At 37.6% G+C, this 14,591-nt stretch overlaps 2 protein-coding genes across 2 annotated transcripts; one reads left to right on the top strand and one right to left on the bottom strand.

Moving 5' to 3' along the window:
• Positions 1 to 2,704: 2,704 nt before the first annotated feature.
• On the top strand, positions 2,705 to 7,427 carry LOC113569268 (C-type lectin domain family 4 member E-like). The gene is made up of 5 exons (XM_035520089.1): positions 2,705 to 2,738; positions 5,100 to 5,162; positions 5,831 to 5,988; positions 6,117 to 6,238; positions 6,389 to 7,427. The coding sequence occupies exons 3-5, from the start codon at positions 5,839 to 5,841 to the stop codon at positions 6,561 to 6,563; spliced, it is 447 nt and encodes a 148-aa protein (XP_035375982.1). The 5' UTR covers positions 2,705 to 2,738; positions 5,100 to 5,162; positions 5,831 to 5,838; the 3' UTR covers positions 6,564 to 7,427.
• A 1,851-nt stretch (positions 7,428 to 9,278) lies between these two features.
• On the bottom strand, positions 9,279 to 14,350 carry si:ch1073-220m6.1. Its single transcript, XM_027022485.2, has 7 exons — positions 14,344 to 14,350; positions 13,571 to 13,635; positions 12,989 to 13,279; positions 12,428 to 12,685; positions 12,041 to 12,183; positions 11,812 to 11,940; positions 9,279 to 10,348 (listed from the first exon to the last, which is right to left on the bottom strand). Exons 2-7 carry the CDS (start codon positions 13,620 to 13,622, stop codon positions 10,196 to 10,198), a joined length of 1,026 nt encoding a protein of 341 aa, XP_026878286.1. The 5' UTR covers positions 13,623 to 13,635; positions 14,344 to 14,350; the 3' UTR covers positions 9,279 to 10,195.
• Between the last annotated feature and the right edge of the window lie 241 nt (positions 14,351 to 14,591).

Below are 14,591 nucleotides of genomic sequence, written 5' to 3'. Positions count from 1 at the left end.
TTCATATTAACATGGTGACATCATCTTTATTTTCCAGAAAGAAACAGCAGTATTGAGCAGCTGCAGGCAGAAACGAAAAACCTGACCAGTGAACTTCAAAGTGAGATCCAGATTTACCTCTAGAAATATTAGTCCTCAAATAAAGTATAAGAGGCTGACTAATCTGGACCTCCACACTACTAGCTGGTTGATTAGTTTTGTTCTTACATGACAGGAACAAAGAACATTATGGATGTAGGAGAGAGAAACTACCAAACAGAGAAGGAAAAGTTAGTAAATGAACTGAAAGGTAAATACAAATCATAGCTTTTGTATTTATAAAATATTGTATCTGTTTATAGCTTATAGGCTCCCAGATAATGTACCCTGGTTTTAAAATTGTTATGAACGAACCCAGATATCATTCAAATGTCTGATTGGTTTCTCCATATGAGCACTCAGAGAGCCACACTGAATCAAGGCAAGGGTCACGTCTTCAGCAAAAAGAGACTGTGTGTGTGTGTGTGTGTGTGTGTGTGTGTGTGTGTGTGTGTGTGTGTGTGTGTGTGTGTGTGTGTTTGTGTGTGTGTCTATGAGGAAAAAGGAAAGTAGTATAAAGAGAAATAAATGTGTCAATTTGTCACTGACAGATATATTAAAGAACAGTAAGAACATATCGAAAATTATGATCTTACAGTTTAACAAACTTCATAACAGGTATGGAAATGAGCGAGGTGCAGTTCTTCCCCAAAGACAGCAAGTGCATTGGGCTTCATATAGTAGCTAAGGAAAGATACTTTATCTAATAGAATAACAAAAGGGAATAGTACTGAGGAGGAAATATATTACTTACCTTTTGTTATTTATATTGACATTCAGATGTACTGATATACTGCTGTCATCCTGATTTTCCAGAGATGAAGAGGAGTATTGAGCAGGTGAAGGAAGAAAAAGAAAATTTGACCAGTGAACTTCAAAGTGAGATCCAGATTTACCTCTAGAAATATTAGTCCTCAAATAAAGAATAAGAGGCTGACTAATCTGGACCTCCACACTAATAGGTGGTTGATTAGTTTTGTTCTTACATGACAGGAACAAAGAACATTATGGATGTAGGAGAGAGAAACCACCAAACAGAGAAGGAAAAGTTAGTAAATGAACTGAAAGGTAAATACAAATCATAGCTTTTGTATTTATAAAATATTGTATCTGTTTATAGCTTATAGGCTCCCAGATAATGTACCCTGGTTTTAAAATTGTTATGAACGAACCCAGATATCATTCAAATGTCTGATTGGTTTCTCCATATGAGCACTCAGAGAGCCACACTGAATCAAGGCAAGGGTCACGTCTTCAGCAAAAAGAGACTGTGTGTGTGTGTGTGTGTGTGTGTGTGTGTGTGTGTGTGTGTGTGTGTGTGTGTGTGTGTGTCTATGAGGAAAAAGGAAAGTAGTATAAAGAGAAATAAATGTGTCAATTTGTCACTGACAGATATATTAAAGAACAGTAAGAACATATCGAAAATTATGATCTTACAGTTTAACAAACTTCATAACAGGTATGGAAATGAGCGAGGTGCAGTTCTTCCCCAAAGACAGCAAGTGCATTGGGCTTCATATAGTAGCTAAGGAAAGATACTTTATCTAATAGAATAACAAAAGGGAATAGTACCGAGGAGGAAATATATTACTTACCTTTTGTTATTTATATTGACATTCAGATGTACTGATATACTGCTTTCATCCTGATTTTCCAGAGATGAAGAGGAGTATTGAGCAGGTGAAGGAAGAAAAAGAAAATTTGACCAGTGAACTTCAAAGTGAGATCCAGATTTACCTCTAGAAATATTAGTCCTCAAATAAAGAATAAGAGGCTGACTAATCTGGACCTCCACACTAATAGGTGGTTGATTAGTTTTGTTCTTACATGACAGGAACAAAGAACATTATGGATGAGGGAGAGAGAAACTACCAAACAGAGAAGGAAAAGTTAGAAAATGAACTGAAAGGTAAATACAAATCATAGCTTTTGTATTTGTAAAATATTGTATCTGTTTATAGCTTATAGGCTCCCAGATAATGTACACTGGTTTTAAAATTGTTATGAACAAACCCAGATGTCATTCAAATGTCTGATTGGTTTCTCCATATGAGCACGCACAGAGCCACACTGAATCAAGGCCAGGGTCACATCTTCAGCCAAAAGACACTGTGTGTGTGTGAGGAAAAAGGAAAGTGGTATTAAGATAAATAAATGGGTCAATTTGTTACTGGCAGATATATTAAAGAACTTTAAGAACATATCGAAACTGATAATCTTACAGGTTAACAAACTTCACGACAGCTATGGAAATGAGCGAGGTGCAGTTCCTCCATAAAGACTGCAAGTGCAGAAGGCTTCATATACTAGCTAAGGAAAGATGCTTATTCTAATAGAATAACAATAGGGAATAGTACTGAAGGAGGAAATATATTACTTACCTTTGGTTTTTTATATTAACATTCAGATGTACTGATATACTGCTGTCATCCTGATTTTCCAGATTTGAACAGGATTATTGAGCAGGTGAAGGAAGAAAAGGAAAATTTGATTAGAAATATTAAACCTCAAATAAAGAATAAGAGGCTGACTAATCTGGACCTCCACACTAGTAGATTGATGATTGTTTTGTTCTTTCATTTCAGGAACAAAGAACACTATGGATGAGAGAGAGAGAAACTACCAAACAGAGAAGGAAAAGTTAGAAAATGAACTCAAAGGTAAGTAGAAATCTAAGTTTGAATCATAGCTTGACCTTTGTATTTGTAAAATATTTTACCAATCCTCATATCTTATAAATGTGCAGAGTCTCCCTGATAATGTACACTGTTGAGTTAAAATTATTATGAATGAACCCAGCTGTCATTCAAATGTCTGGTTGGTTTTTCCATACAAATGCTCAGAGAGCCACACTGACTCAAGACATGGGGGGTTGAGTGTTCAACAGAAACCTCTGACTTTGTTTAGGAGAGACAAAGAATGTGTGTGCATTTGTGTCTGTGTCTGTGTGTATGTGTGTTTGAGAGAGAGGAAGAAGGGAATCCTCTAGAGAGGATAAGTAAATGGGTCGACATGTTACTGACAGATTAATTTGATACATAAAGGACATCAAATTGATAGTCTAACATATTAACAAACATGACTGACATGGAAATGAGGGGGGGAGCAGTTCCCCCCTAAGAGACAGCAAGTACATAGTGCTTCATATACTACCTAACAGAGATGTTTAGTCTAGGAGATTGTTGTACACTTATAGAAGAGGGTATTATTCTTACACATTCAATACTCATGCTAGTGACACAGAGAGAATGTCACAGATGGACTGTGAACACAGAGAATGTCATTTTAATGTAGCATCCACTCCACCTGATTGAGTGGCAGTAAGTTCCATAATCATGAGTTCGGATTCTACAACCCCAGCCATTAGTCATTCTCTGTTCACAAGGAGACTGAACAGGTGGACATGGGGCTGTAGCTGTGGGTCAGTGCTTTTATTCTGTTCAGAAAGAAGCACACCATCACAACAACATGCAGACATGGTGTGAATGCTCAATGTGCAGTTCAATAGTTTCGAATTCTACAAAGATGCCTGTATTCCGTAGAGTTGCGGGGGAACAGAGAATCGGACAGAACGTTACGTGAGGTTGATCAGTACACAAATGTGGTAATGAGTAATATTTATTAAGTGTATTACAAATGTCATGATCATAAAAACAGCCCAGTGTCATTATAACGGTAGAATTAATAGAGATTTAATAAATATTAAGGTAATTTTGTTAATTTTTATTATACACTTCACAAACATGAAATGAAATATGTGGAGTATAAATACACAGACTAACAAGGGCTAAACAAGGCACAGATGAGGAACATTAGGGGCGGGAAACACAGATGATATGTCACAGAGGTACCTGAGAAGAAACAAAACCTCATGGCATGGTCGCCTCGTGAACCAAAACGCCAGATGGAGAACTATAATAGTTGTTCTCATTTTGCCATATATTCCCATATTTAGAATTCTACAATATGCCTGGATTCTGGAGTATCAATGGAATAGCAGAAATCCTGAGTCAGTTAGACAGTTAGAACTATTAAACAGCTCACCATACATGTTCCATGACATTCAGATTTTAGAGAAAACATTGAAAACCTGGAAAAAGAAGAGGATCTTTCTGTTCGTGAGACTAGTTTGGTCAATCAGCTCTCTGGTGAGATTATAACAGTCAAGATGTAACTTTATTTCTAAGATTTTTACTGAGAATTAAAGACAGACAGACAAGCTATGTGTGCTGCATTAATCTGTGCATCTTGGTTTCACCTTCCATTTCTGTATTGGAATACACCACTAAAACTGATGCTGCCAAAGCCAGAAATGTCTGCTCTCTTATACAGACACAAAGATGTCACTTTGTGTAATGTAGAGCAATCACACGGCAGACGCAGATGCTGTGAGGAGAGATTTATTAAGGGCAAATCCATAATCAGAGTTGTTATTACAGTACAGGATCAGTGAGTCAATACAAAGAGAAGGGGAATACATAGTTAATACAAACACACAGAGACAAAAAAAGGGAACAGACTATAACTAAACAAGATAAATACAAGCAGTGAACAAGCAATTAACACAAGCTATAACGAACAAGGCATGGATTACAATAGCAGGCAGAACAAACACAACAGAGGCACGGAAACACGGCAAACCAGCAAACTAACACGGAAAAACACAGGGTAATGAGGCCTAACAATGCAGAGGTGATACAAATGAGGTGAAAACCAAAAGAAGCACTGGAAAAAGAATGGAAAAAATGAACCAATGACATGAGAGAGAGAAACCATGGAGACAGGGACACTAGGAAAGGCCAATCGTGACACTTTGACCTCCACTTCCTACTTTTACAGTCAAATGCTTTGCTAAATATCAGTACTCTCATATAGAATCAGTACTGTAGGAAAGAATATATATTTTGTTGTTGTATTCATCTTCACTATATAACTCATGATTATTAAACTGTTTTAATGTTAGCTGTCATAGACCTGATATTCACATGTGCTGATATATTGATGTTGTCCTGATTTTCCAGAGATAAACAGGAGCAATAAGCAGCTGCAGGAAGAAAAGAAAAACCTGAGCAGTGAACTTCAAAGTGAGATCCAGATTTACTTTTATAGTTTCTATAGCAATAATACTTCATTATCTCTGTTTTGATATATCGCAACAACATAACGACTTGCAGAACCGCTGTGAGCCACACAAACAGGAACTGTGATAGAGTCACATATAAATACTGTGATTGTGCCACACATACAGAGACAGTGAGTGAGTGCTTGGTCCATGTACGTGGGTTAATACTCCAGGTTCACTGTAGTAGAGCAGATATTGAGTAAGGCTGTTAAACACACACTTCAGATACGAGAGCTTCCCTCTGAATTTTCTCAGCTTACCAATTTATGCAGCATATACAAGAACGTCCACTGTAGTGTATCTTTCATTTACATAGTCAGCACTCTGTGGGCCATTTACTAATTTTGCAAAGGACATTTTCTGTCTCATTATTCTTTCAAAGAGTATTTTACTGTGAATAGTAGAGGGCAAAATGTGTTGAGGTGAATTTATTCTTGTTGGTATGCTTGATTGTCTATTTAATCTTGTCTGATTGGCCTGAGTGTCCTTTGGTTTATCACTATGTGATACTTGAAAGTAAATACATAATATTTTGTGTATTTATCAGACTTTATATTGCGTATAATAAGCTGATCTCTTCAGCATTGTCTCTGAACAGTGTATTAAGACTGTGCAACCACATTGCTGCAGCTCTGAAGATGAAATCAAACCACTGTGCTCGGGGTTGGAAGTTCTTCAGTGGGAAGTGTTACTACTTCTCTACTGATGAGGAGACCTGGACTGCCAGTCGGGATGCTTGTGTTGCTGTGGGAGGACATTTGGTGATTGTCACCAGTACAGAAGAGCAGGTATGATGACGTCTGAATGTGATAGCTGTGACACTAAAATACTCACTGAAAAACAGAAAGGTTATGCCCTTATTGTCCTGTTCATCTGAATGTTTTACAGATTATAATCACAATATTTTTCATTAAAGGATTTCTTAAAAAGATCAAAGCCTGGTTCTGGTGCGGAATCCTACTGGATTGGTCGGACTGATGCTATGGTGGAGGGAGAATGGCGCTCGTTAGATGGCACAAAACTCAGTCAGACATCGAGGTTGGTCCATGACAGACACCACTGTCCTGTTCATTTTGAGGTCACATGATCATATCATGGTAGATCTCTACACATTTAGTTTACATGATGTTAACAAAATGGCACACAGTTGTAATAGTGATTTGTTTATTTTGTTCCCTTGACCACCAGGTTCAGGGCTGGAAATGAGCCTGATGACTGGAAAGGAGCTCAAAATGCTCACCCTGAAGGAGAAGACTGTGCTGTAATGGAGCTCAGCTCTGCCAGTTATGGTTTACAGGATGTATTCTGTAATGAAGATAACAGGAAACACAAGCGTGTCTGTGAGGCCAAAGCAGGAATGTAAAACATAGAGATAGTAGAGATGTTAATTATGGCAATAACATAAGATGTAGGGAATTGAAATCTCAGGATGAATTTTCTTTGTATTCGTTTGTGTCCCGCTTATATATTTATTTGTTTGTTTAAGTATTCAGGCATTGCTTCATGTTCATATCTCTGTGTTGATACAAACCATATGGTCATCAATGAGTTTAAAATTGTTGATGATGCAAGATGGCATCTTTAGCTCATTAGCAGTTTCAGTCTCATATGATGAGCAGGATGCTTTAAGAAGCACTGTGTAGTACTGAAATGCATTAGATTGCTACTTTAACAATTTATCTTATTGATGTAAATGTGGAGATTAGAGCACTGTAAAGTGAAATGTTGATTTGTTCATTAGTTCTAGAGTTTGTTTGTATTTCTCACAGCTTTGAGACAAAGTGGGGAGTTATTCAAGGTAAAGCTTCATCCAGAGTGATTTTGGAAAGTGTATTTGATAAAATCACCATTATATAATTCAGGTATCATACAGGTGTGTGATGTTCCTTTTTTAAACTCATAATTATTACAGTTGTAAATAATAAACATCAAAATCTGCAGAGAGTGTTGTGCAACACATAAATTTTATTTTACCAGCCCATAGTCATGAAATATTCTGATAGATTAAATTCAGATGGATAAACCCTTTTATAATTGAAACAGCACTGTACGTGTTTACTACTTGTGTGTATGTCCCTGTAAGTCACTGCACTGGTAAGTAATGTACTGTATTCAGGAATGTTATTGTAAGTGCAGCACTATAGATGTCACTGTTACATTATTTTACTGCTGAGTTTTTTGTTTGTTTGTTTGTTTTGTTTTTTTAAACAATTGTATTTTCAGAGCACTCTTTTGAAGCCTTTCTGAAATGATGAGTAGCAAGAGAACAGTCACATTATCGAGCACTCTCCATCAACCACATTCTAACAGTCAGCTTTTCTGAGAAAGGTCTCACATTGTAAACTGGGAATGGAGAGAGACCCTCCAAAGGCTTCTGAACAAGCCCAACCAGGTGGATCACACTAGCCCAGTGTTGCTGGAGATTGTTGGGCTGTTGAGGCTTCAGTTTTGAACAGCAGCATTAGTGGGGCACACAGAGAGAAAAATGGATGAAAAACAGGCTACTCAACCCTAGCTGCTTGGTCCTCGCTCTCCTGGAGGCGGTACTGGGCATGTTGGCCCCAGTGGACCACCAACATCCACTGGTCTACCCAGATCCAGTACACTCCCTCAGACAACCACCCCAACACCTCACACAGTCCATCCCAGTTTAACTGGAGTTTAGAATAAAGTTCCTACTAGTTTTTACTGGGCAACTGCCTTGACTTTCTACAGTTCAGTGGCCTCACCGCTGACTATGTGGCTGAAGAACTGGAGTAAAGCAACACCTGCCGCTCTTCTGTCTCACTGCCTGTCACAAAGTTGTCACCTCTGTGCTATAGTGGCTGGTGTTTAGTGAAATCACCATGAAATCAGCACCTTAAGAGCTTTCAAATTGTGTCCAGTTTTACTCAATCCATGGTAGGTGCCTAGGCAACACACAGTGGCTCACAGGTGGTTAGCCCCATTGGGAATGTCTGGGGAAGCACAGCACTTGGTACCCACCCACAGCAGGTTGGTGCCTATCCACTGTCACTTCACTTCATGCTGGAATTTACTGAATTTTGGCAGCAGTATCCAACTTCCCAATATCCCCCACTGTTGTGTTGTTTCTGAGGAAACATTCCATCATGTTAAATAAATAATTAGTGTTAGAAATTGGTTCAAAGTGACCAGTCCTTCAGGTTCGATCTTCTCCAAGTTACCCTATGCCCACTGTCCTCTGTAGCCGGATCCGGGGAAGTCAAGAGACACTGACACCAAGGTAGCGAATCCAGAGAGTTCCAGTTTATTGAGGAAAGCACAGAGTATATATGTGTCCTATATCTACCATCTAAATATAGAGGATGATGGGGAAAAGTGAGGCATGTTCTAAGGGTCTATGTAGAAAGGAAAGAGACAAAGTTAGTAAAGATTAGATGTTCTCTGCATGAACGAGCCACGAGCTGTTCCTGTGCCCACCATGAGCCACTCCTGTGCTTAAAGAGAGACAGGGAGAGAGAGAGAGAAAGGGAGGGGTAAAGGAGACAAGAACAGGGAGCGGATGACCTCGGGGACCAGCTCGCAGTCAAGCTGCCATGTCATGGCTGATAGGCAGAGACTTTGCATTGGGTGCCTGAAGACAGAAAGGCTCCAGTATCTAACAATTAGTAATGCTGTTAACTCAAAATTCATACTTTCAGGTAAGATTAAATAGCCATGTCTCATTGTATATGGATGTCATTTTTAATGGTTTGTTATAACTGCAGTCTTTTAAAACTAAAATATGTCTAACAAAACTACTCTGGCCTGACGAATGCTTCAATTAATTCACTTAGCAAGACAATGACAAAAAAAAAAAAAAACAAGCACCACAAACCCTACAAAAAGAGAAGAACAGTGGTGTACCATGGGAGCTGTGGTATCACTCACTGTTCCCCTTCTCTCTCTCTGCTCCCGTGCATGTGCTCAAACTCTACCATCCATAGCGCATGGGATGCCACAATGTGCAGTAATTTTTATTTATTTTTTTAAAAAAAGTTAAAAAGGGAAATTAATTACATTTTACATCATTTTTATCAGATAGATAGATAGATAGATAGATAGATAGATAGATAGATAGATAGATAGATAGATAGATAGATAGATAGATAATATGTACATTATACAGTATAAACAAAAAATTATATGCAAATGGAAGTTCATATGTTTATCATCTTAAGGTTAGCCTACTGCAAGCTCCAGAGTGCAGCAGCTAAAGTACTGTCTACAATCCAAATACCATATTCTGTTGACACTGCACTGGTTACTAGTTACATGTTTCAACTGTTTTAACTTCAAAATATATAAAGCTTGAAATGATATTGTCCCTAAGTCCCTAGGCAATCATATTGTGCAGATCTACTGCAAATGCTACAATTACAAGATGCAGACCCCTTAGTAGTTCCAGGAACTATTAGAAAACTACAGCTGGGAACAGAGCCTTCTCCTATGAAGCCCCTCAGCTATGCAATAATCTCTGGAAATATGTGAGACTGAGATATACTTTCATTCTTTAAACCTAGCTGTTAGGCATTTGGTTAGATAAATGCATACTTAATGCATCTCTGCACACCAAGCAACAACTTCCATGTATCTCTTGAGCCATTCTGGACCTGTTGTCTGATTGGCTGGTAGTGCATGACTGCAGTATGCTATTTCTAGTCCAGTCCTTCTGTCTCTCCAGATGTCATGACTTTAGTGCATGAAGGGCTTCCCTTCAGCACCAGGGCATATCCTTGCTGGCAATACGACACACACCCTCTACGCATACTTAACAGTCTGTTATGTCCCTCTAGTACTGGATTCTACAAAGCTGCTTTGAGACAATCTCAGCTGTTAAAATATAAATAAAATTTAATTGAATTGAATTATGTATAATAAGCATTGTTTCTTTGTTTCTTAGTCGTGTGTGCTATTGCTTTTGGAGATATAAACTGTTCAAAGTTCAGAAATGCTTATTCAGCACTATGTAACCATGATGGTATTGTTTCATGGTTATAATTTCTGTCCCAGTGTCCAGTAAACTGTAAGATGTTTATCTTCTGCTTTCTCTTGTACTTCAGTGTTTGCAGTACTGGTTTGTTCCTCCAGAGAGTGCTCCCGATTGTCTGTCTGCATTTGCTCATTGGTACTTTGAAAAGCCTTGACCTGAAAAAAAGGAATAAAGTCTTTAGTTTCTTTCAAATGTACATAATATATTTTATTTTAGCATACATATTCTATTTTGGACATTACAATCATCTGTGCTTCTATCGCTAAGGCCCTATCTCAAAGGCCCAGGTTTCCACACATGACTTAGGCCTAGTCTCAGCCTAACCTGCAGCACCATCAGTGAATTCTCACTGGACATTGTACTCTAAGGTTAGACTTAATCTGGGTCTGGGAAATAGTGCTCTCCTAGCAGTCTTAACTCAAATGCTCCTAGCATTGCAGATGGGTGAATTCAGGAAATGAGCAACAGCAGGTTGCACAGCAGACCATAGCAAGAGTTATCGCCAAACATTGTAGGTTCAATGTCATCAGACTGATGCAGAGTAACCTCAGGCCTCTGCTTTCTTTTAGACATGACATCAAACCTTTCTCTAATCCATATGGCCTGCACAAGCTTTTGAAGCCCTCAATGAAGCCATGTCAAAACTTCATGGATCATTATAATTTCTTTTGCTGTGACACAAACAACAACAATACTCACAAATACCTAAATTTTCCTTTAACACATGCCTCTGGCATGAGGGATGTTGTCTAGGTTTGGTTCAATTATTTTGCTTATGTTTTTGTAGTGTGCATAGCCTATGTGTATTGTGAGTGTTATTAGCTTAATGCAAGTCACATGATCAACCATATTTTGCCAGCTTGATAGATATTTATACTTATTAAACTTTTTATCTCACATCTATGTAAACGGGTATCAATTGTATCAACAATGTAATAAATGGAAGACATGTCATTTCACAATTTTTTTTAAATGTCAAATGAACCAAACAGACTTTGTCAAATGCATATTTTATGGTCCTGATGCAGTGGGTGAGTTCCATCCTCACAGTGTTCCGTGAACGTAGGAGGGAAGTCATATTTCAGTGTTGATATGGAGGTGGGACTTTGTGTCATTTATTTGCATAACTGTAGCACCTAATACATGTGCATACCAGAGGAGATATTAGTTCTGAAGAATAAAAGAGATGCTGTTTTTTAAAATTTGTTCTGAAGGCACATAAAACACAAAGGCATGAAAACTGTATGTTTCCTGTTCTTTTAAAGGGGAGATTTGTTAGGGGTTTTTTGCCTGAAAATTGCCTGAAAAATTAAAATAGTATGATAAATTTTGCTATGTATGATTATAAGTAATCTCTCTAGCCAACTAAAAATGCCCCTATTTCATCTGTGTCCCCTTTTGGCCAATTGGCCAATAATAAAGAACATATGAATGAAATCACAATAGTCTTATAGAAAAATGGTATTGTCATGTCTACATAAGATGTATACAGATCACAGTTTGTTTAGAAATTTGTAAGCCTTATATACAGTCTACTGAGCAAGTGCTATATTGTGTATGCAGAAAAGAAGAAGAAAAAGTCACTCTAGTTTTCAGAAGAAAAGCCTCATCATCTTACATATTTTGAGGGAACGTCATAGACTGTGAGTGGTGGGCAGTTTGCAGCAGGGTTCTCCGTTGGAGTCCGTCGTTTGTGCACTACAGTATACACCGTGTTTATCTCCCTGTCTGAATGGATGTTCTCAACCTGCACACAGGAAAAAACAATGTAGCCAATGAACACTTTTACACTGGGGTATGTAGGTTCACTTACATGCTTGCACTGAGATAGAAAGCCATGTATTTACCTGTGATTTCTTTTTGGAATAGTAACCTTTGATCAGAAAGAAGACCCCCAGTAGACAAACCATCATCAGGCAAGCCAACACAGGTATCCAAACCAAAATGAAATCAGGTGTTCTATCAGGGATTGCAGTGTTCATTTTGGCACCTATGATATGCCAAAGAAAAGACACACATTTATTTAAGGAAAATGTAGGTAATGGTAGATGGTAATTGTCTAATGCAAGATGGTAATTGTTATCTAGAATTGTTGTCTAGAGTTTATTTAATGTTCCTTTTTGAGACAACAAAGACAGATATAAATATAAATATAATTTTTTTTCTTTCTTTTTTTTATATTAAACTGGTCTATTTTCCTGCAGTAAGAGTTGTCTAAATCAATGTTCACTTACATGTGATATCCATGGGTGTTGATGTCTTCTTTTTGCTCACATGGTTGATGGCTTCACATTCCACAATTCCATTGCTGGTTACAGCAATGGTAATGTTGACCCCTGACAGTGAGAAATTTGTCCCAGGGCAGTTTTGGAGATCACAGTCATACATCACTGTGTCTCCATCAGCTGAACAGTTTATCAACACACGGCAAACATCGGCAGATGAGTTCAACTGGAGGAGGCCGGTGTTAATAATTGGATCAGAGACAGCCTCTGGGACAAGTGCAGACCAAATATGAGAAAAGTTCTCTCTGTCTCTCTCTCTCTCTCTCTCTCTATATATATATATATATATATATATATATATATATATATATATATATATATATATATATATTGCACACAGCTGATGAAGGACCTCTGTCCGAAACATTGTTTCTTTGAAAAATCTGTGTACTTTACTTCTATTTTAAATGTCTATCTATCTGTATACATTTCTGTATGTATGTATGTATATATATATATATATATATATATATAGAGTAATATTTTTTACACATCTTTTGTGAAGCTTACCCTGTACTTTCAGATGGTATTGGATGACATTTGTTTCCCATTGTCCATGTTGGGCTTTGTAAAGTCCACTGTCTTCCTCTGTCACATTTTTAATTGTCAAGGATCCGTTAGAGACTTCTAAACCATATTTGTTCCGAACCTTAATCTCTGTCTTTTGGTTTTCTAGAGTAGCAATTAGTTCTTCTTTTTTCCTCCACTTGAGTTGGGTCATGTTAAGCTGTTCACCCAGTGAGAGATGGACTGTTTTTCCTTTCATTTCATATAGAACCATAGGACTCTGCTCTGCACAGTCTGAGGACAGAACAGAAATGGTCATGTTCTGTGGCACACTAAAGCTGCATTGCACTGAGACTTTTCAGAATGAGATGGACTGCATTTGTTTGAGCTTCTGAACCCATCAATTAGCCAATGTGAATTTGTGCTCTAAAAGTTTTTAAAATCACCAATAATACATAGAGCAACAGACATTCTTAACATATTGTAATTCATGTTGGGTATCATTAGAGCCTTCACACTGTGAGTATGATGGACAGATGATCATCTAGTGACATTAATACATTACTGTAATAATAAGTTACAAACCTGCTATGAAGCTCATGATGATAAAGGTGAAGATGCAGAGTGGGCTTCTCATCACTAGAGGAAAGCTGTAAGGTTGAGAAATCAAACATTTAAACTGCATCAGCATATGCTCATAGTGTACACCTGCAGCTCTACAGAGATTTGTGGGTAAGAAGGCAGGAAAAAACAAGTGACAAGCGAAAGAGAGAAGAAGAGACATATTTCCATCTAGAGCTTTTGCAAAACATAATCAAAGGGACTTTTTCATGTTTCAAGAGTGATAACACATTATTCCCACTATAAGACACACACACACACACATACACATATGTGCACAAACACAAATTAGGAGAAGCACCATTATAGATAAAACATGTTGTTAAATCAACTTGTTGTTGCAAGATAACTACATGACTACATGAGTCCAATCACACTTTCCACCAAGTTCGATTCTTTGATCATGGTTCTGTTTCAAATTTCTGGCTATAATTGTCTCTGCCAGTGAACCCAACATTACAACATACATTTATTTGTCTGGACCTGGATTTCTATAAAAGTTGTTTTGTGATAGTGCCTGTGATATTAAACAAATTCTAGTAATGGTCTTATCTCATCTCATAGTATATATGAGTAAGTAAATACCCTGACTGAGGTTTTCCAAAACACTGTCAGTATTAGTTAGTCATATATGCCCTTCTTATTCTGTCATCAATTCATCCCTGTACCTCAGAAAGGAATTGAGGTTTTTTTCCCCTCATTCAGGGAGAAACATTACAGTAAAATCTATGACTCACCAGCCTACACTTGACCAACTGTACCATGTGTTTGCTGAGTGAGAGAAGGACAAGATGTGAACATATTTCGTGTCTAATTCAGAGGTTGAACTGTTGCCTGCCTCTTTAAGCTACTTCACACTCAAGTTTAAAAAAAAAAACAGTTACGTCACATTTTTATCACCAAGATACAAAAGCTGACCTGTCATGCAAGATCCAAATAACCAAAATTCTCTTTACCTTTCTGTCATTTGGAGAACAGTGTTGTC

The sequence above is a fragment of the Electrophorus electricus genome, chromosome 19, assembly GCF_013358815.1.
Source record: "Electrophorus electricus isolate fEleEle1 chromosome 19, fEleEle1.pri, whole genome shotgun sequence".
In the NCBI taxonomy this organism is placed as follows: domain Eukaryota; kingdom Metazoa; phylum Chordata; class Actinopteri; order Gymnotiformes; family Gymnotidae; genus Electrophorus; species Electrophorus electricus.
Note: the sequence above shows the minus strand (reverse complement) of the source record. Positions and strands in the feature narration are given on the sequence as shown.